This window comes from Dermacentor variabilis, chromosome 3 (genome assembly GCF_050947875.1).
Source record: "Dermacentor variabilis isolate Ectoservices chromosome 3, ASM5094787v1, whole genome shotgun sequence".
NCBI classification, from domain to species: Eukaryota; Metazoa; Arthropoda; class Arachnida; order Ixodida; family Ixodidae; genus Dermacentor; species Dermacentor variabilis.
Genome location: NC_134570.1, coordinates 89831115 through 89853576, shown reverse-complemented (window position 1 = coordinate 89853576; position 22462 = coordinate 89831115). Strand labels below are relative to the sequence as shown.

The window sequence follows — 22462 nt, the reverse complement described above, 5'->3', positions numbered from 1 at the left end:
CCGAACGGCTGTCAAAACATTTTGGTGGTATCGACTCCGAGGGAAGAAAACGTGAGAGCTTACGCCAAGGTACGCAAGATCCATACGAGGGATGGACCCTTCGTAGTGGCGGCCTACACCGCAGCAGGAGAAGATACATGTAAGGGTGTTGTTTGCGTTATCGACCTGGACATTAACGACGCGGAACTGAAAACCCTTTTCGTCAATCACCGAAATCCGGGCCTCATCGAGGTACGTCGGATCAAGCAAACCACGACGGTGGTGGTACTTTTTGAAGGACAAAGAGTGCCAAACCACGTTATTTGTGGTAACGTACTCATGCCCTGTTATGACGACAGATAGATGTATGCTACGGCTGTTGTGAAATCGGATATAGATTCGACGTGTGTCCCAATTCGGCAAGTCTTAGAAAGTGTAGGGGCTGTGGAACCACTTCCCCACCTGAAGATCATCATTGTGATCCCGAGTGCGCTATTTGCGGTGGCGCACACCCAACTGGGGACCGAAAATGCAGTCGAAGATTCCAGATGCCTTATATTGTAAAACAAAGGCGTCGAAGGCGCCAACGACAGCAAGCACGCTATACACAGGTGACCGACGACATTGAAGACAGCGACGATTCCCAGCGCAAAGGGATCATGCAAGAAAATGACGCCAACTTGCGATCTCGCACGAGAGGACACTCCAGCTCACGGGGGCGCTCCCGCTCCAGGGGGCGTTCTCGATCCAGAGGACAACCCAGCTCTGGAGAATCTTCTGGTGTCGACCCGCAACCCCGAGGACCTGGGGCAAGATCGAGGTCCCGTTCACAGTCGACCCCAAGAGCAACCTGGGCCGATCGAGTCAAGAACGGAGGCCTTGGGAAACCAGGACAACCGACACTGGCAAGGTCTAGGAGTACTAATGGTAGGGCACAGCCGGAACGTGAGTCAAATCCCCTAATATTGGCATTAGAATCAGAAAATCGGCAATTAAGGCAAGAACTGTCTGAGCTCACGAAGGCTTTCAAATCCTTTAAAGAAAGGTCCGAAACACCCCGTAGTCAGATGGAGATAACGGCTCCAAAACCCTTGGCCGGCAAACCCAAACGTAAAGCCCCCACCCTGTTCCCATTAGCAAAACACAGGAGGAAGATTTAGAAACCTCTGAGGCAGAGAAGATGGGAGAGAGTGAGGCACCCCCCAAACACAAGAAAGTCAGAATAGCCTCAAGGTTAGCCACAGTAGACAGGACTCTGGCGAAAATCATGGAGCTCATCACTAATCTAGATGCTCGAGTGGGTCAACTAGAAAGGCCCAAAGTTAAGGCAAAGGCAAGCGCAGCGGCTGCAGCGGCAGTCCGCGGAAGCACAAACGGTAGCCCGAGCGTGGACTCTAGGGGTTCGAGTAGTCAACCAATAGTATCATAATGGCTTCAAACGACAAGAATAACATGAAAATATGGCAGTGGAATTGTGCGAGTTTCCGAAGGCGCAAGGCTCCCCTGGAGCAGCTCATTAGATCGGCAAAAGTTAAGCCGCACGTTATTCTCTTGCAGGAAACACTAGCTAAGGAGGATATCTCTCTACCGGGTTACGACTCCGAAACCTTGACCATTCCAGGGGGACGGGGAATAGCGACTTTGGTTCGAAAGGGTACCTCCTATGAAACTCACGAGCTTCCCAAGTACAAGGTTGGTCTAGAAGCACAAATGATCGAACTCATTCTGAAGAACAAAAAAGCAGCTAACGTGTATATAGCTAACGTTTATAGCTCTCCGCAAAATAGGAAAAGGGATTTTAAGACCCTCTTGGGTCGCATTTACAGTAAGGCAGATACAGCCCCACTCGTAGTGGCTGGGGACTTCAACGCTCCCAACAAAGAATGGGGCTAAGGTCATCAGAGCGTCAAGGGTACTAATTTAGCAACCACGGCAAGTGAATTAAAATTTGCTCTTATTACAGATGCTAACTTCCCCACGAGAACTGGTACCTCCACTACCAGAGATAAACCCCGGATCTAACATTCCTTCGGGGAATTGAAGGCTCATGGGACAATCTGCAGGAGAATTTAGGAAGTGATCATTACATAATTGAAGTCACCATACAGACGCAACCACCACCACTAAGGAAATATAAGTACGTGGACTGGGATCTCTTTCGTAAGTTGCGTAAGGAAACCAGCATAGATGACGAATTTTATGAGGAGCTTTTAGATCAACTAAAGGCAACGATTAAGAAAGCTACTAAGCAGTCTCAACAGAAATCGAAGTGCCAAAAATGGACTCTAAGCTAGCTCACATGCTGGAAGCGAAAAATTCCCTTCTAACCAGATGGAAGAGTCACAGACTCAATAGAAGACTTAGAGCCAAGATCGAACCAAGTTAATCATGATATCGCAACATACGCGGCTCAACTTTCACGTCAACAATGGGACGAAACTTGCTCAGAAACAGACGGTAGATTGCGCAGAGGAGGCAAATGGAATCTATTGAAGAGCCTACTTAATGACAAGCTCTCCAGAGGTACTACAAACCTCGCCATAAACAGGCTCGTCAATAAACAGATAGCTATAGGGCGGACAGCAAGAGAGGTCGCAAACGACCGCGCACACATGTACCTGCCACTTAAAGATGAATATGAAAACGAAGAAGAAATAAGCGAACCTTACTCCGGAATATCGGAACCGGACTTGGACAGTGACTTCACTGCAGCTGAGATAAGGCATGTACTCTTTAATTTAAATGGGAGATCTGCCCCGGGTCCGGATGGCATCACAAATAATCTTTTGCGAAACTTGGAAATCACGGTCAAAATTAATAGTCACTGGAGATCCGGCACTGTCCCACCGAAATGGAAGGATGCCAAGGTGACGTTTATACCGAAACCCGGCAAACCACTAACAAAGGAGAACCTCAGGCCCATATCACTTACATCCTGTATTGGCAAAGTAGCCGAACATGCTATTCATAACAGGATAATAGAACACATAGAAAACCAGGAGCTTTTCAGGCACAATCTCATAGGCTTTCGGAAGGCATTATCCACACAGGACGCCATGCTCATGATCAAACGGGCTATTATTGACGACCCTAGCAGGGACGTAAAGGGCCTCCTGGGTCTGGATCTTATCAAAGCATTTGATGCGGTTGCACATAAACATATCCTACATGAAATCTCAACCTTGAACCTGGGAAGCAATCTTTACAATTATGCGAGGTCCTTTCTAGCTAATCGGACAGCTCGGGTCAAACTCAGGATAGTCACAGGCGGTCCATACAATTTAGGCAACAACGGCACAACACAAGGTTCAGTATTGTCCCCACTCCTCTATAACATTGCCATGCACAGGCTCTCGGAGGAATTGTCCAAAATACCGAGCTTGGGGCACGTCATATACGCTAACGATATCACAGTGTGGGTCCCAAGGGGATCACTCGCAGCACTAGAGCAGACACTACAGGCAGCGGTAGACACCACAGAATCCTTCCTTAAGGGCGCCGGACTCAGGCTATCACCTAGTAAATCTGAGCTGCAGCTCTTTAGACAGGGGAGACAAGGTGTTAGAAACCTTGCGCCTTTAGAAACTCTGCCAATTAAAATCACAGACAACACAGGACGGGTCATACCCAGAGTAGAGAAAATTAAAATTCTGGGTCTTCTCATTGACGCAAGGAGCTGTAACGCTACGGCCCTGAACCGTCTCACAGGTCAGGCCAACAGTACTTTAAAGCTCCTGGGCAGGGTCTCAAATCGAAATGCAGGCCTCAAGGAGGACAATCTCATCAGAGCATATCATGCATTTTTCATCAGTCATGTGACGTACATTGCATCATACCTGAACTGGGGGAAAGGAGAGAAGGCTAAGCTAAACGCACTTATACGCTCCGAACTCAAAAGGGCTCTGGGACTCCCGCACGGAACGAGTACCGAACTCCTCAACAAGTTAGGACTTCATAACACTATATATGAGCTCATTGAGGCACATCTACACAGCTACTCCTATTCACGCACAAACTTCACGCAATTTTAGACTGCCGCTCTATCGCCGACTGCATCTTTCTAGATTTCGCGAAGGCATTTGATAAGGTTTCCCATCATCTTTTGTTACTAAAGCTTCGTATGGTAGGATTAGACACTAACATTCTAAAATGGCTTGAAGTGTTCCTTACCCATAGTAAGCAATTTGTTTCCGTCAACAGTGTTAATTCCACCGTTCACCCTGTTCTTTCCTGTGTGCCCCAAGGCACCGTCTTAGGGCCCCTGCTTTTTCTAATATTTATCAACGACTTACCCAGTAACCTTTCTTCTTCTGTGCATCTTTTCACCGATGACTACGTCCTTTTTCGGCAAATAACAAATGATAGTCATAAGCACATCATTCAGTCTGACCTTAACGCTATCTCAACATGGTGCAAAACGTGGAATATGACTTTAAATGCTGAAAAGTGCAAACTTATGCGCATCTCTCGTGTTAATAATGAATTGTCAGTATATACTCGTAATGGTGTGTTACTTGATCCTGTTACAAGATACAAGTACCTCGGAATTCATATTACGTCTAACCTTAGCTGGCATGCGCACATTGAGCACATCACTAACAAAGCTAATCGCATGCTTGGATATCTGAAACGCAACTTTCACGCAGCCCCAACTAACATCAAACTTCTACTCTATACCACACTCGTACGTTCACAACTGGAATATGCTTCATCAATCTGGCACCCTGGTGTTAAGAGTTTGATCAACCTACTGGAGATGGTACAACACAAATCAGCGCGGTTTATTCTTTCTGACTTTCGGCGTACATCAAGCGTAACCACTATGAAGAATACCCTGGGCCTAACTTCACTTGCATCACGACGCAAAATTGTACGCCTGTGCCTTTTTCACAAAATATTTCATCATGAGTCTATTGGCTACGAGTTACTTCTGCGGCCTTCATCTGTTTCACACCGCACAGATCACATGCATAAGGTAGGCATTTCTACATGCAAAACTAAAACATTCTCGGATTTTTTTATTCCTCGAACGTCATATGTCTGGAACCACCTTCCTTTCTCAATTGCCACAATTCCTGACCCTGTATTGTTTCGGATTGCTGTTACCGCTTCTATTGAATGATATATTGTGTTGATCACTTATTCTAACTTATCTATGTCTTGGTAATTGTCCTCTGCTGTTGCTTGTATTTTCAGTGTTATGTATTACCCACTCCCCTCTGTAATGCTTTGCCCTGAGCGTAAAATAAATAAATAAAAAAATAAATTCGATGTTACAAATTGCAAGACTCTCCAACACTAAGCCAGGGTGTAAAATTCTAGATGAAGCCGGAATACTGCCTCGAGGAGGAGACGTCTCTAAGTTCAAGATACCCAAGGAGGTGGAGACACAATTAGTTGTAGACCCCATACCATGAAATATTCATCCTGTCCACAACAAGGGCAGAAGGGACGCCAGGGCCAAATGCATTCTGGGTAAACTGCACCAAGAACACAGCTCAGCTCTTTTTGTCGATGCAACTAGTTATGGATCGGGCAACCGCTACGCTATTGCCGTGGTCGATGAGAGCGGTAAATTAATAAGCGCGGCGTCACTAAGAACGAGCTCCATTCATGCCGCCGAAGAAGCAAGCATAGCACTTGCACTTACAATGAGAAGAGGCTCCACAATTTTCTCCAATTCCCGTACAGCTATTAGGAATTACTCAGCCGGCTTCGTCTCAGTGGAAGCACACAAGTTACTTATACACAGTATTAATACTCATAATTATGACCAACTGGATAGCTCACACCTAGTCTGGTTTCCGGCTCATCAGGGCCACTCGGTCAGCCCCAATGGCTGCAATCCTAATGAGCAAGCTCACTCTGCTGTGCGAGATCTCACATGCCGCACATCAGATCAGGAACTGCTCCAGGATGACTGCGGCTCCTACAAAGACCCACTTACTACTTTTCACGAGATCACCTCACACTATAGGGACGGCTGGAGGTCTTTTCCTCCCCCCCCCCCCATCAGAAGCTCAACCGAGCTCAGGCAGTCACATTAAGAATGATTCAAACTAAATCTTACCCCACACCTTTCGTGCTTAACACAATTGACCAGGATTATCCCGCGGAATGTAAAAGTTGTGGACACACTCCATGTCTATTTGACCATATGTTCTGGCTGTGCCCCAGCCAAAGAGCTTCGGATCTCAACAGTGAGGAGGACTGGAGTCGACGTATATCCAGCGAAGTCCTCCAATTTCAACTCCTGGCCGTCCGGAGAGCTCACGACATCGGGAAAGCCTTTGGCCTACCGGTGCCTACGTGGGCGGAGCCACCAACTTAGCCTGGGTCTTGTGCCCTCGGACCCTAGTTTCTCTGGACTAAAATAAAGTTCTTGCCATGCCATAATTCTTCCAGAGCTAATAAAAAAAGCGCCACTATAGTAGGATACAACTTAGGTCTAGAGTGAAGCCCCGCGCACGCCCTCATAACCGCCGGCCACTGTTCCTCCGCGAGGCTGCAACTAATCCGTACTTAAAACTTTCCTGTTACCCAAATAAGGCGGTAACCAAAAATACAATTATTAGCGCGTAATTTTATACGTTTTCCCTCGCGTATCATAGTGGAATGGCGAAAGCCTAATTCTTTATTGAAGTGAAATAAAATGCTTGCTTCGCTGCAACTGTTTATTGTCAAGTGTCACTTCAGTTGGCAGTGAAATTTCATAGGTAAAACGGTTTCAGCAGCGAAATGAACCGCAGACTTCTGAAGATTTATTTAATTATGAAGTTTTACGTGCCAAAACCACGATCTGATAATGAGGCACACCGTAGTGGGCGACTCCGGAAATTTCTACCATCTAGGGTTCTTTAACGTTGACCTAAATCTAACTAGACGGGTGTTTTCGCATTTCGTCCCCATCTAAATGCGGCCGCCGTAGCCGGGATTGGATCTCGCGACCTCGTGCTTAGTAGCCCAACAGCATAGCCACTAAGCAACCACGGCAAGTATACTTTGAAGACTAAAATGCTCAGACTCCATACGCTTTGTTAATTTCTGTTGCACACCTCATTGCTTCCGTCGATGATAAAACTCTTCAAGAACAGCAGACGCTCCGGAGGTATCAAGTACGACTCCATATCGAAACGGCCTCATGACGACGATTTTTTCTGCTTCTGTGATTGGCTGGCGGAGTAACACAACCCCGCGCGGTCCGTGTTCCTTGGTTGCCAACTGCTGCTTTGTTAAGTTGTATGCTGCTATAGGGACAGGCGTTCGTCCTGCAGTGGATATAAAACAGGCTCATGATGGTGATACAAATCTTTATTTTGCACTTTCGTTTGTTTACTTGTCCTTGGCAGTGTTCTTGGTGCGCTTCTTTCCTGCGCGAGTCCATTCGATGTGGTTCCTTGTTTTCCAGGTAAAGAAGAGGTGTATCTCACAGGCGTACCTTTGAGATACACCTTATTTAATTTCTCTTTAATGGCTTTACGCGTTTTATGGCGAATAGCGGGCGTTATTCACATTTATATTAGTATAGGTACCCCCCTTCATTTACATAGAAAAGCTACCTTCGGTTCAACCCTCCCCCCCCCCCCCCTCGGAAAGTAGAATCCTGGGTACGTGCCTCTCCCAAGTTCTCCATGGAGGGCAGTGGAGCGTACACCGACAGCTGGGCACATATGTTGGACGCTGGTGGCCTTGAAGATCGGCTGCTGAGAACGTCTGCCTAATGTCGTCGCGCACCACTTCGGCGATTGACGCTACGGGTCTATCCAGTGCCGGTGTCGGAATCTTTTCAATTTCCTCTCTGACGAGCTCTCTGATGAATTCACACAAGGGGTTCAGACGCTCGGCGTTCACTGCGGCGGCATTGATTGCGGTGCTGGTGGACAGTTAATCGACTTCTGCTGAAAGTCATTCCATGTCGTTAGGCTAGCTTCGCGCTTCTCGTGCCAAGTACCAGAATTTTCGTCAAGGGCGAAATAGACGTGGGAGTCCATTGGTTAATCTGTGGAACGCGTTCATACTTGTGAAGCCAGTCTTCAATGTCTTCGAAAACTGCACCGCGATAGCGATTGGGAACTAGCGGAGGCAGAACGGTTGCGTGTTGTGGACTGGGAAACCGGCTGCTTTGGGGTGCTTGCGGTGGGCTGGTTTCGGCCATTGGGAGATATGTGGAGCTCCCGGGGAGACGTGGTTGCAGAGGGGAGAACTCCGGGGCAAGGCCTAGCAGTCGACGACTAAAGCGGTGCACGGGTGTCGGAACTGGTGGCAATGTGTCCAGGCTAGATGAACGACTCCCAGAAGGGCTCCGGAGCATTAGGCGCGTTAAGTACCCATCATCTCCTCCAGTGTCGCGGAACAGCGCGGGCCGAAAACGTGAAGACGTTCTTCAAGAACAACTTGTTCAAAGACAAACAGAACAGAACCACATGTTCTTTGTCCTCGCCAAATCTCACTGACTCACTAGACGGAGTCCGTTAATTCCCTCATCTTAGTTGCCGTCTGCATACAATAGACACGTCAATGTTCATCGGTAGTTATTCGAAATCAATTTTACTGTGGGTTTCCCTCACGTAAAAACTTGTCCAGCCCATATCACCCTGTACAGCTTCATTTGTACTCTTCCTGTGAGGTAGAGTAGCAGGCCAGAGCAAGTTATAGCACAGGCCGACCTCTCTGCCTTTCTGTAAATACGTTTCTCTCTCTCTCTTCCTGTGAGCGCCTAGTGCGAAGCGTCCAACTTATACTTGCTTGACATCCATTCCTGGTTGTACTCCTGATCAACCGCATTTGTATATGTAAGTCCTGGAACCGTGAAGGCCCTGGGAGTATTAGCCAGCGCTACTCCCTCCGTGGCGGCCTAAGTGAAGTGCACTCTAAACCGCAGCCATCACATACTATGCGTGCAATTAGGACCAAGAAACTGGTCACTGAACCGTCGCACATATCCTTTTCGCCAACAAGTTTCCTCAGTAAATTGGCATCAGACTTCTGGTAGGCCGAGCTACAGGCCGGTAGGCCTGCCTTAAGACCCACTGCGTTGCCTCAGCGTCGTGGCTCTGTTCCCTCTACGTGGCCGTCACGTTCCAATGCGCGTTGATGCAAAGACTGGCTCTCCTGTACTTAGTTTGAGGTTCACGTGACAGAACAATACACTATTTGACAACTTAAGCATGAACGTTTAAATGCACGCGGTCCAGTTCAAGCACCATTTGCAGTGATACGCCAGCCAGTTAGCCGCTCGCTTAATTCCCCGACTTGTGAAGCAGCTTTGCGTGTTTAAAATGACCGGTTTTCTCCTTAAAGATCTGTTTTGGGGCCACTCATCTTAGGATGAAATCGGAATTTCTTGGGTCATACTGAAATTAGTGTTCAGCCAAACCCAAATATTTTATCTTGAAACAACGAGCTTGCATTTGCCAATTAGCCTAGCCTTTGCGATAGCATAGAAAAGTCATTTAGATGTGGTCGGACTCGATTCCCGCTTTGCTCTCTTTCAAATGTGAAAGGTAGGCACGCTGCGTTTTTGTGGGCGGAGCTTGTACTGCATGTTTAGGTTGGCAACGACTATAGGCGCCAAAATGAATCCAGAGCCTCCACGCTAAAGTATAGGATGTCTCTCATAGTCCGAAGGTTACCGTGGGATGGTGACGCCAACAACTTGATGGGTGCAGTTTCCAGCCTCAGGCCATAGTGCACTGTGCTTTCGTCTGTGCGCTCACATATTGTCACTGTAGCAAGAACACTGCTCAAAATATTTGTTACTTCGGTGAATTCTTTATCCCTGAAAGCTAGTTCGCCACTGGAACACACAGTATAATAACAGCCCCTCACAAAAAGCGCACGTACAGAATAATGGCTTTATTACAGTGTAAAAAATGACAACACTTCAACAACAGCTTATAACTAGCAGCCGTGATACTTCGAATTATAATGCACATCCGAATGGTGCCCACAATACAAATATGCTGAACGTATTTTAATGATGCTGTTGGTTGTACGCGTACATGCCTAACTAAAGCGGCATTCTGGCTAGTGGACGGCCAGCTGTGGCATTTCTTAGGCCGATTTCTGTATTGAGAGCTTGTCGGTTCAAAGCGTTTTTGATGATAACGCAGAAGCAAGGAACGAAAGATGTGCCACACGTGAATACTCCTGAATAACGTTTGGTTAACTCTTTTTGACTGTATACCTTCCATCCTGTTGTGGATCCTATGTCCCTGTATTGTTTTTTTTTCTTTTCTTATGCCCCAAACTAAAAAAAAATGTTTGGCCACCATGTAACTCAATTCCAGGTTCTGCTGTAATTAAATTTTTTATGCTTATCTTTCATTGAAGCCAAAGTTTTAGTAGAAATACGATGGCCAGATAGCACTGCAAGCTTAGTACACACTAACTCGCGCTCGTATTTATTTCCAGGTGTCCACTGACATACACCCAACTCACACGAAACTATACATACTCACATTTGCACGTCACAAATAATTGCAGTCATTAGACAGCATGCCGAAGAATAAATTATTCACGTCGGTTTGATAAAGATGTGCGAAGCAGAACGTTTAGTGTTCACGCATTGGCTCAAGCGCCAACTCGCGGAGCCTCACAGCGAAGCAACCGTGACGAGGACAGTTCGGAATCAATTCCAAAATCTACTTTACGCCACACTTGAATACTACAGACTACAGCGCAGGAAATGCCCCCCGCTGCGCGATTCTCTCGTGCGCGCCATAGCTGTTTCGTGGAGTTAGCTCCAGACACATTTCCGCACTGCACCGCTGTGTGCCCTACACAGCACTCGCGAAGAGGCACCGATAGCAATGCTGCCCCCGCGCGTTAATGCGCCCCTTCGGCGTGACTGCTCAGGAGCGCCAGCCCGGAAATCCCACATGTCGCCACACAACAGTGCGAAGCCTCGCTGTCTGTAGAATCAATTCCCAGGACCGGCTCAATCTTGTTGTGAGAGCGCGCCCGGCGGCCGGGGCTCATGGACTCCTGGACTGAGGACTCCACCCACGCCCAGAACCCGTAGAAGGACCCCAAGATTTTCCTTAATATGATGATTCAACATTTATCTCTCTCACTCTCTCTAACATCGGCTTCAGAATTACGCCTACATCTGACGACAGTAGTTCATAGCTGCGATGTTTGCCTCCTTGGCACTCAGAGGCCATGTGTGGTGCTTGCGCCAATAAAATGCACACATCATCATCATCATGTTTGGCTCCAAATGTTACGACATCGACGCAATCAAAAACGCACCACGACTGCAAGTCTCGCCATGATAACTGATCGCGATCGTTATGTAGGTCACGGCACGGTGAAAGAGGCGAATATGCTCTGTGGACCATAGCCGTATCGGAGCACTATCGGGAGGGTCAATAGCAGCAGGTAGAGCGAGTTGCACAAGACCAGAAGAACAGTCCACCAAAGCGGAATGTGTAGACAGAAAGTCAAGGCCTAGGATGAGGTCGTGAGGGCAGTGCTCTAGTACATAAAATGAAAGAGAAGTATGATGTCCAGCGACACTCACACGAGCCGGACACATGCCAATAACGGCTGGTGCTCCACCGTCGGCGACTTGGACCACAGGCGAAGGGGCAGGAGTCAGGACTTTCTTGAAACGACTCCCAAGCTGAGCATTCATCACAGATACGTACGCGCCAGTGTCAATCAGAGCCGTAACAGGTACACCATGCACGTTCACGTGAATGAGGTTTCGATGTGTGCGCAAGGTCAAAAGAGGATTTTTTGCACCGGGTCGGTTTTGCAGCATCACCTCCAGGTGCTGCACCCGTTAGTTTTCCGGGAGGGTGCGCCGGAAGGAACTAGGGGACGGCGATCGACGAAATGGGGGCGATCGGGAGAAGCGGCGACGTGGCGATGGAGAGCGGCGCTAGAGCGGGTAGGACGAGAAGTGTCGCCAGAATTTGCTGGCTGCGTTTGCGGGGCGAACCGAGGAGCAGCAGGAGGGCCGTGGGATCGGTCATAGGACTAGGGGGTCGAATTCCACGAAGACCGGCAGTGACGTGAAATATGGCCGATACGGCCACAAGTGAAGCATATAGGCCTGTCGTCTGTAGTACGCCATTCGGCCGGGTCGCGACACCGCGTTGTGGCATTCAGGCTGCGGGTGCGTATGACAGTGCTGGACGGAGTGTATTCAGGCCGATTAACTGAGCAGACATTGGTCAAGCAAACGTTGGCCAATTCTTGGCGCACGACGGACTGTATAAATGAGACGGTCGCCTGGCAATTGTTGGGGCCATTTATCGGGGTCGTGACAAGAGATGCGGCTTCTATTTCACGTCGGATAACATGCAGGATGTCATCAGAGCGATTGGGTGTTAGCGGACTGCGGAGGTCTTCGCAGGTGGACGTAGCAGCCGTGTTGGGAAAGTGGGCAAATGGCTGGGCAATGCGGCGACTTTGGCTTCTTCAAACCGCCGGCATTCGGTAATGATGGCTTGCACAATGGAAGAATCCTTGAAGACAAGGAGATGGAAGGCATCATCTGCTATGCCCTTAATGACATCTGCAACCTTACCTGGTTCGGACATTTTGGATCCACTTTGCGGCACAGAGCGAGCACGTCCTGGATGTAAGTGAGATAGGATTCTGTGCACATCTGGACACGCGAATCTAGGTCTTTTTGGGCGGCGCGCTGACGTCCAACAGGCTTGCCAAACAAATCTTTGAGTTTCTGTTTACAAATGTCCCAGCTGGCAAGTGCCTCCTCGTGGGTCTGAAACCAGACGCGTGCCCTGCCCACGAGGTAAAATATCAGATTCGCGAGCATGATGGTCTGGTCCCAGTGATTGTTGACGCTCACCCGCTCATATAGTTGAAGCCAGTCTTCAACATCAGTGTCGTCGGTGCCAGAAAAGGTTCCTGGGTCGTGGGATTGTGCTAGAATGACGGTGGGCGTGGACACCGACGGGCCCGAAGCATCCTCGCCTTGAGCTGGCATTGTAGATGCAGCCAAGGAGCGCCCGCTGCGTAAATCCGTCTTGATAATGATCCCGCAACCTCCATCAAAAAATGTAACGGGGTTAAAAACAGTCAGATGTGTATTTGCAGAATATTTACAATAATTATATCAGCTGACAAGATGGTAGACAGCGCGCGAAGCCCCGAACATCGTCTTTTTCCGACGATGATTAAAACATCTTCGTCAGCGTGACACAATATGTAGCTGCTGAAAAATTGCGCTCATTTCTATGAACATTTTTCGGCTGGCAGAAATTTGTTAGGAGGATCGTCACATTAGGGCTTGTCCTGCTTTCGTTTTTTTTCTTCTATTTTCATCTTTTTGTTTTTGGTGCAGGTGGTGATTTTGTATTATATATATGACTTCTACGAGGGCGTTAAGCAGCAGGGATCACTGGACTCCAATGGCCTTCTGGACGCTGATGACCGGAAGCGACAGCAAATGCAGGTATTTAATCAGGTAAATAAGAGATTTACGTTCAAGGTAGAGATAATTCACAGATCACTAGAAAACAACCAGTATTAGAAAGAGAGAATAAAGCGAATTCATTTTTGCCGTCACCAAATTCAGTTATAAAGACGCTTAGCACTTATCGCCATCTTCCTTGAAATCATCAGACCCCTATGATCATTTCCGAAGAAGCAGCGATAAAACCAGCCTACATATTTATTCACAAGCGCACCAAAAAGGCGGATAACCACGTTAGAACTCTGTTATATGACTTATCAACCTCCTTGTGACTGTACCAATGAGAAAGGCGTATTTTTTTAAGAACAAAGACGTCATGATGTTATGCGTTCGTTTCAGGGCTGTTGTAGCATACTCTTGCAGTTGGCACTGAACCCCGACGACCTGCTCCTCACCCGAGTTGTTTAACACCCGCTGTTCCTTCGGCCCAGCAGAACTTCCCTTGCGTGTTGCCTTGCGCCAAATTTGTTGCAGCCACGTAATATTCGAACAACGTCGGAGTTCGTACAAGTACAACGCTAAACCTCGCTATCACTGCCAATGTCTCGCCCGTCGTTAGAAACCGCGACAAACTGTTGACGCTGACGTTCTAGGTCATTGTCTGCCGTTGTTGAAAACCTTGATGTCTCGCTGGATGCATTTGTGCCTGGCGTTCTGGCCGTGAAGGCACTCCGACCGGCAGGATGTGCTGAGTTTTCGGTCGAGCGCCTTTGCGGCACGTTGAGTAGGCGCCCATTGTTTTAGAGATTGAATCTTCATGGTACTGCGCTGCATCGGCGTGATTGTCTACTTACATGCGGGGTTTGTCCAATTTTTGCTATTGTCGTAGTCCAAGGCGTGATGGCGCTGGCCCTTCTTCCTATGACGTCACATTGTCATCATGTCCTGGGTCAGGGCATAGACAATATGGATTCTACTGATTAGTGTTTTGGCACTGCGTGGCCGATTTAGTATTGCGTCGTGCTAGTTCATCGGAGTACGTACACCCATAGCATCGCTGAGGACACGCGAATCGATATATTCACTTTAAACATATCAAGCACCGATACGCTGTTTATGTAAGCAGTGCCATAACCCGCACGTATAGTTTTCCCTCTATATACAGTTGCAACTATATGATTAGCGACATAGTAGGCGCCTTCTCTGCCCTTCCTTTCTCCATTCTCTGTCTTTATCGACACGCGAAAGAAGTTAAAGGGACACTGAGGGCCAATAATAGGTCGAGCTAAAGTAATAGATTAGTGCTTGAGAACGTCTAAGTCATTAATATTATCGCGAGCAGAGCTTTATTAATAGAATAATTCAGGCAAACGCCGCACAATGAGATTCACTCCGAAACAGTCATGCATTAGCCTGATGACGGAGACACTCCTCATTGTAATTCTCTCACTTGCCCTCGACCACTCGTAACGCAAATATCATTGCATTGCATTAGAAGAAGAAAGAAACTGCGGCTTGTCTTGTTCTATTAGTTTTCTTCTCTTTTATTTGTTAGCAAAAACAGCTCATCGACGTTGCCCTTGACAGCAACGTGGCGGTTGAATGGTTTCCCTTTCTTAACTCTGCGCCGCCCGCGCTTTCGCGTTTTAGTAGCGTCGTTGTCGCGTAGTGCTGCGCTCGTTTCGCTGGCTTGCGAAATTCACACAAACTGCAATTAGCACATAATGCCACGTCCATGCGAAGCCGCGCGATTCCCGAATTTTCCACCCCACTTGAGTATTGAGGACAGTTACTTTTCAAATGAAGCTATTTGTGGATGTCTGCTGGCGTTTCATGTAAGCTTATAAGTATGCGATTATATTTAATTTGTACAGTAATATCAAATACCTTACAGCTTGCTTAGAATAGCTGTATGTGAAAGAGGTTGATGAGTGAACTAAGTTATTATCTGCTACAAATCTAAGGAGACTATCTTCGTCGTGGTGCCAAATAAAGAATATATTATCTAAGAACGTTTTGTAGAAGAGCGGCTTCAAAGAGCTGGTCGCAAGAAAGGGTTTTTCAAGCGATGGCACAAAAATATTCGCATAATTCGCAGCCATTTTCGTGCCCATTGCTGATCCGATGATCTGGAGTGAGTGTTTCTTGTAAAATTCGAAGTTATTATACTCTAGTAATAAGCAAAGTAGTGTTGACAGCGTGTCCTCGTCCAAACCTTAAGGCATGTTTACCTTCACGTAAGCGTTGACTGCCGCGTCAATGCCATCTGCTTGCCGTATGTTTGTGTATAGGGATACTACATCCATTGTTACCAGGAAGTTTTATTTGGGGATTTCGAGTCCATTTATAACAGGAAGAAATTGATTGGTTTCCTGTGTGTAAGACGGAATGGACAAGACTATGTCCTTAATTATGAAATCCAAGACACTGAAAATTCTTTGCCTTATCGTGTCGTTGCTTGAAACAACAGAGAGAGAGAGAGAAACAACTTTATTGAGCCGAGCTCGACATCTTCTTAGACGCCGTCGATGGAAGTGTTTCCCTCTTCACGGGACCCATGTGCTTCCCTAGCCGCCTGGCCCCTGGAGATCAGGACGAGCTGGTCTTCCAGGGCGGTGCAGGTTAGCAAGGTCTCCCATCGCTCGGTAAGGGTGGATGAGGGATGGGTAGGGTAGCGGGGCAGGTAAGAGGTGGGGGGATCGCCTTGATGAAATCGCATACTCCAATGACGTGTTGGAGCGTGCCTAACTGAGTTTTGCAGAAGTTACAATCCTCCTCGTACCTTTCCGGGTTCATCTTGTTTTGAAGGTAAGGGTGCGGGAAGGATCCTGCTTGTATTTGCCTGTAGATCGCTTGCTGTTCTCTGCTAAGCGATTTGTCAGGATCGGGGTAACGACGCCTCTCCGTCTTATAATGGTTCGTAATGTCTCTGTAACTAAATATGGACTGTGGCTCACCTTCCTCAACTCGGTGTTCCATCTCTCGGGCGAACTGGTGGGCAAGTTCGTTGCCCTCCAGCCCAGAGTGAGCCGGTGTCCATATTAACTCAACTTTCCTTTCAGGTACGTCGCGTTTACCTTTGAGAATATCTAGTGCCGCAAGAGACACCCACCCCTTTCTGTAGTTATGCGCCTTTTGCAAGTCGGTGACAATTCTTCCCACCTTGGGCTGCGCGAGTGCTAGCGCTATCGCGGCCTCTTCTGCCACCTCTGGAAAAGACGTCTTGATGGAGGCGCAGGTTACGAGCACATCCCGCGTCGTAACTGCCAGCGTTGCTTTCGATGAAAACTTGGGTAACGAAGCGTCTGTGAAGAGAGGGACCCCTTCTTCCTCTTCTACTATTTGACCCAAAGTCTCCGTCAAGGCCGCTATACGAGCCGCTCTGCGGCCGTCGTTACGACCCGACCTCATGTTTCTAGGCAGTGGCTTACTGTGGATTTTATGCGCCCACAACCTGGGTAACGGCCCCGTTTCCTTCCGCTCTGCCTCTTTCTTGCCAGCCCAACTTGGCAAGAACGCGTCGTCCCGCCGACGTCTGACTGAGTCAAACTCTTTGATTAGACAGATGAGCTTCTATTAACTCTTCGACGACGTTGTGCTTGGCCATGCCGAGAAGCTTGTCGGTCGAAGAATGCTTCGGAATGCCCAGCGCCATCTTGGTTGCCTTTCGTATAATAACGTTCAACCGGTCCTTGTCTTTTTTCTGTAACTTGAGGTACGGCGCCGCGTAAACGATTCGCGACGTCAAGAAGGCCTGGACAAGCGTCAGTACATCGTCCTCCTTCAATCCCCTTTGTCCGTTTGTGACTCTTTTGATCATGTTCGAAATTTATTCTGTTGGAACTTGGATTTTGTCGATCGACGCCCCAGCCTTGCCATTGTTCTGGAAGATGACACCCAAGATACGTGCTTGCGTGGTTGGTGTTATGGCGACCGGGTGGTTAGTTTTGTGGATTTTAGGAAACAAATAAAAACAACCTGAGGCTGGCTGGATCGGCTGCATTGCTTTAAGATATGTCTGATTCATGTTGCAGTGAGTTTAATCGGTGGCCTAGTTCTCATTCAAGCAATTTAGTCTGGTCCTCTGCGAGTTCTGTATAGAAGTCCTTATATAATATTGGCCGATATCCTTCTTTTAGGTAGTCGACCTTATCCAATATTACTATTGCACTACTCTCATCCGTAGGTTTAATTACGAGATCTGGTCGGCGGCTCAGCGAGCCCAACGGCCAGCGCTCTTCGCTCGACACGTATTGTCGAAAGGATTTCAATTTTTAGGATGCCTTGACGACATGTTTAGGACGGTGGATATAGACGTTTCCTTATATTTGTCCCTCTGATCAGGTAGCGACCATATTTTTCCAACATATATATATATATATATATATATATATATATATATATATATATATATCTATATATATATATATATATATATATATATATATATAAATATATATAATGGTTTTATAGGAAGCCAAGGGTAGTTGTAGTAGTAACACGCAAACATCCAAGAAATTAAATCGGGAAACGGAGCAGCGGTTGCTCAATTGGCTAGAGCATCGCAGGCGTAATGCGAGAACGTGGGATCGTTCCTCACCTGTTGCAAGTAGTTTTTTCATCAATTTTCATTGCCATTAATTTATAATTTATCAGAAAAGTGTATAACAGCTGTGCCTTACCAGTACCCACCCATAGGGCAGAAACCTGGAGGCTTAATAAAACGGTTCTACTTAAACTGAGGATGACGCAACTAGCTATCCAGAGAAATATGGATGGGTGTAACGTTAAGGGATAACAGAGCAGATTGGGTGAGGCAACAAACGTGAATTAGTGACATCTTAGTTGAAATCAAGAAAAAGAAATGGGCATGGGCACAGCACGTAATGACGACGGAAGATAACCGATGGTCATTAAGAGTTGCGGACTGGATTCCAAGAGAACTGAAGCGTAGCAGGGGGAGGCAGAAAGCTAGGTGGGTGAAGGGAATAAGTTTGCAGGGACAACATGACTGCAATTAGCACATACCCGGATAGTTGAAGAAGTATGCGAGAGGCCTTTGCCTTGCAGTGGACGTAGCCAGGCTAATGATTATAATGAATTTATCATTTCTTTAATTCAATTTGTAAGTACGAGCAATTTCCCCTATGTTGTCCATGGTGTCTGCGTTTGTTGGCTTCTCATAAAACGAGTAATAAAAATCGGGCCCCCCGGTTAACCCCCTGTCTTCTCGTTATATATATATATATATATATATAAATGGTGACACGCTGGTTCGGAAGGTCGTGGGTACGTTGTCGGTATTCACAGATGGACGCACAGAAAAAGGGGAGCACCTTGCTCTGGACGGTCGGACGGGCAGCTGCACCTAGGGGCGAAGACAAGTGACTGCGGCAATGACGGGCGATATGTAAAGCACGCGGGCAGTTGCAACAAATCGGCCTATCGTCCGTTCTCCAGTCGGCTGGGCTACGACGGCGAGTTTAAAGCGCTGAAAACCGGGAAGCAATGGTTGGGTGGCGCCAGTCCTTACTGACCACGGCATCACGAGTGGGGAAGAGAGACGGGAGACCTAAATTCATGATCTCATGCCTGAGAACGGCCTGTATAGCGAGAGAGAACATACGTTGTCTGGGCAATGCTGACGATGAACGGCGGGAGACATGGCTTGTGGCTCGCGACGAATTAACCGCGTAAATTTTTTTCTCCAGACAGAGGAGGTCCACGTGGTTGTTCCTCACACGAAGACGTCGAAGCCGTACTTGGTAGCCTGTTACTGCTGCGTAATGCGTAGACTCTTCATCTGTTCGAAATTGCGGCACTCTTTAATGATCTCGTCCACCAAGCGATAGTTCTTGCGGATAAGCAGGTTAAATGCGTCATCTTCTATGTCCTTCAAGACGTAGCCAATCTTGTCGGACTCGTTCACGTCTTTGCGAACTTTACGACAGAGCGCGAGGACATATTGAATATACGCCTCCTAAGAGTCTGTCGACGTTTGAGCGCGGGTCGACAGCTCCTTCTTCGCTGCCAGTTGACGGCCAAGGGGATCTCCAAAGAGGTCTAGAAGCTTCTGCTTGCAGACGCCACAACTCGTTCTGTCGAGTTTGTGGGTCTCGTACCTCGCCCACGTACCTCGTCACGCTCGCGCCGGGTCTCGGAGGTAGAATATCACATTCGCGAGCATTGGCGTGCATCCCACCGATTATTTTCGCTTACACGCTCATACCGGGAAATCCAGCCTTCAAAGTCCGTACCATCGCTCCCATAGAAGGCGCCAGGGTCTCGCGGCTGGGACAACATGATGGAGGTCAGAGTTTGTGGCACCGGGGGGAGCGGTCGGTCATTGCGGCGCTTTGGCTATCGATCATCCTGACCGTGCTCAGGCGGAAGCCGCTGCGGAGCCCCATCGTGTCGGTACCCCGCACGTCGACCAAATTGCTGCGAGACGGAGACAAGCACAAATGTTTTTGCAAGGCGAGTGCTAAAGGCACCAGCTGAGACTAGAACATGGCGGCCGCAGCGCCCCAGCAACAATACTACTTCGTAATCGTCTCTTGTCTGCATATCCTGTTCTGCATCGCGACGATCTTTCTTCTGTCCATGTATATATATATATATATATATATATATATATATATGCGCGCGTGTGTGTAATAATAATAATATTTGGGGTTTTACGTGCCAAAACCACTTTCTGATTATGAGGCACGCCGTAGTGGAGGACTCCGGAAATTTTGACCACCTGGGGTTCTTTAACGTGCACCTAAATCTAAGCACGCGGGTGTTTTCGCATTTCGCCCCCATCGAAATGCGGCCGCCGTGGCCGGGATTCGATCCCGCGACCTCGTGCTCAGCAGCCCAACACCATAGCCACTGAGCAACCACGGCGGGTTGCGCGTGTGTGTGTGTGTGTGTGTGTGTGTGTGTGTGTGTGTGTGTGTGTGTGTGTGTGTGTGTGTGTGTGTGTGTGTGTGTGTGTGTGTGTGTGTGTGTGTGTGTGTGTGTGTGTGTGTGTGTGTGTGTGTGTGTGTGTGTGTGTGTGTGTGTGCATAGAGGGTGTCCCAGCTAACTTTAACCAGATTGTCAAACTATGCGAATGCCACGTAGCTGGACAGAACCCAAGATCATGTTTACCGGCGCTTGGGTATATGCTCAAATTATTTTTTTCATTCTACCTGATTACATAATTACTCGTAATTGATTAACTAACTTCCCAAATATTATAGTTAGATGAAAAGTGTGAATGAGAAAATTGTGTCCACAAAAAGCTGTATCGGGAGTTTTTCATATCACTCTACAATTTTGTCATTCACACTTTTCATCTGATTATAGCATTTGAGAAGTTGATTAATAATTAGTACAAATTATGTAATTTGGTAGAATGAAAAAAATTTATCCGAGTGTCTCCAAGCAACGGCAAACACTACCTTGGCTCTGTCCAGCTACGTGGCATTCGCGTATTTTTAAACTCTGGCTAAAGTTAGCTGGTACACCCTGTACAATGAACAAAAAGAAATGAACCCGGGGGGCCCGATTTTAATACTAATATCACAAAAAGCATACACACAGGATACATATATATATATATATATATATACTCACGTTGCAGAAGGCACATATAACGGTGCATTAACAAGATGGCTGTCGAGACCGATTCCTCCTCTACACGTCAAATCGTCTTCTTTTTACTGGCGCAGCTCCTAGTTGCGCCCTATTATATGTAATGTCGCCGTCTCGGCGCTAACTATAAAGGAAGTGAACTCGCGGCAAAGTAAGGCTTCATCGGGAACACATGCACAATGTCCGTGGGGACACGAGAGTCAAGCGGAGCGATCTCGTAGTTGACATCGCCAAGCTGACACAATATCGTGTAGGGCCCTTTATAGCGCGGCAGCAGCTTTTCGAACAAGCCGACGCGGCGACATTGTGTCCATAGGAGGACAACTGAGCCAGGAGGAAGTAAAAAGTCCCGATGTTGGCTGGCGTACCGGATTTTCTGTGCGGCCTGAGACTGAGTGAGCCAGGAGCCGACAATCTGGCGTGTCTTGTCAGCTCGGGCGAAGACATCTTGAGCATATTCAGGAGAAGTGTTCGTTGAGGAAGGAAGCAGTGTGTCAAAGGGCAAAGAAGGGTGGCGGCCAAACAGAAGGTAAATGGGTGAAAAGCCAGTGGTCTCGTGATGGGACGAATTCTAGGCGAAAGGTCACGAAGGGTAACGTGCTGTCCTAATCACTGTGGTCGTGAGAAACGTACATGCACAGCATTTCTGTCAACGTACGATTGCGGCGCTCCGTCAGTCCGTTTGTGTGCGGTGGTAGGCGGTGGAAAGCTGTTGCTTCGGAGAACAGGAGCGAAGTAGGTCTCTAAGTACGCGGGACAAGAAGGTGCGACCGCTATCAGTGAGGAGCTGACGGTGTGCGCCGTGATTGAGGATGACGTCATGCAAAAGGAAGCCTGCCACCTCAGTTGCACAGGTTGTGCGCAAAGTTCGCTTGTTCGCGTACCGGGTCGCGTTTGCTAAGTTTGTCCGTGATAGTCGGTGAATCGTAGGTTCATGTAGAGGGCGACGGAATTTCGGCGTCAGAAGCCGATATCTCGCAATCGTTCACAGCCGAGATGTCTCCCAAAGACATGCTTCTGGCAAGAAATTGAGTGGAGTAGTTAAAATTAAGGAGAGGGAGCGAAGCCTGATTGCCTGTAACAGTGCACAGGGTATGGGGAACGGCCAAATTTCTTTCAAACAGTATGTCAGCGAAGGGACATAGTACGTAGACTCCATCTGGAACAGATGACAACGACAGTATAGTGACGTACGTAGTGGCTTGAGGCGACAGGCGGATGTCTCCGGGAGAGCATAACCGAGGTTGTGTGACTTCCAGGGGTCGGCGCAATTGGGCACCAATCACGGATACGTGCGCGTCAGTGATTGGGTGCTGGCGTACTGAATACCATCGACTAAAACATACACCCAGTTGTGTTTGGTCGGCCAAATGACCAGAGGGTTTACTAGTCGAGCCGTCAATGCAGCGTCACCTCAAGGAGCGGCATCACTTAGTTTTCCAAAGACGGGCGTCGGGGATGCATTGGCAA

At 47.8% G+C, this 22462-nt stretch overlaps 1 protein-coding gene across 1 annotated transcript in view; it reads left to right on the top strand.

The window, feature by feature from the left end:
• Positions 1-22462, top strand: part of LOC142574612 (uncharacterized) — a 35899-nt gene that overhangs the window by 2949 nt on the left and 10488 nt on the right. Inside the window, exon 2 of the mRNA XM_075683655.1 lies at positions 13298-13420. Coding sequence (XP_075539770.1) covers positions 13298-13420 — 123 coding nt within the window. The remainder of the gene's footprint in view (positions 1-13297; positions 13421-22462) is intronic.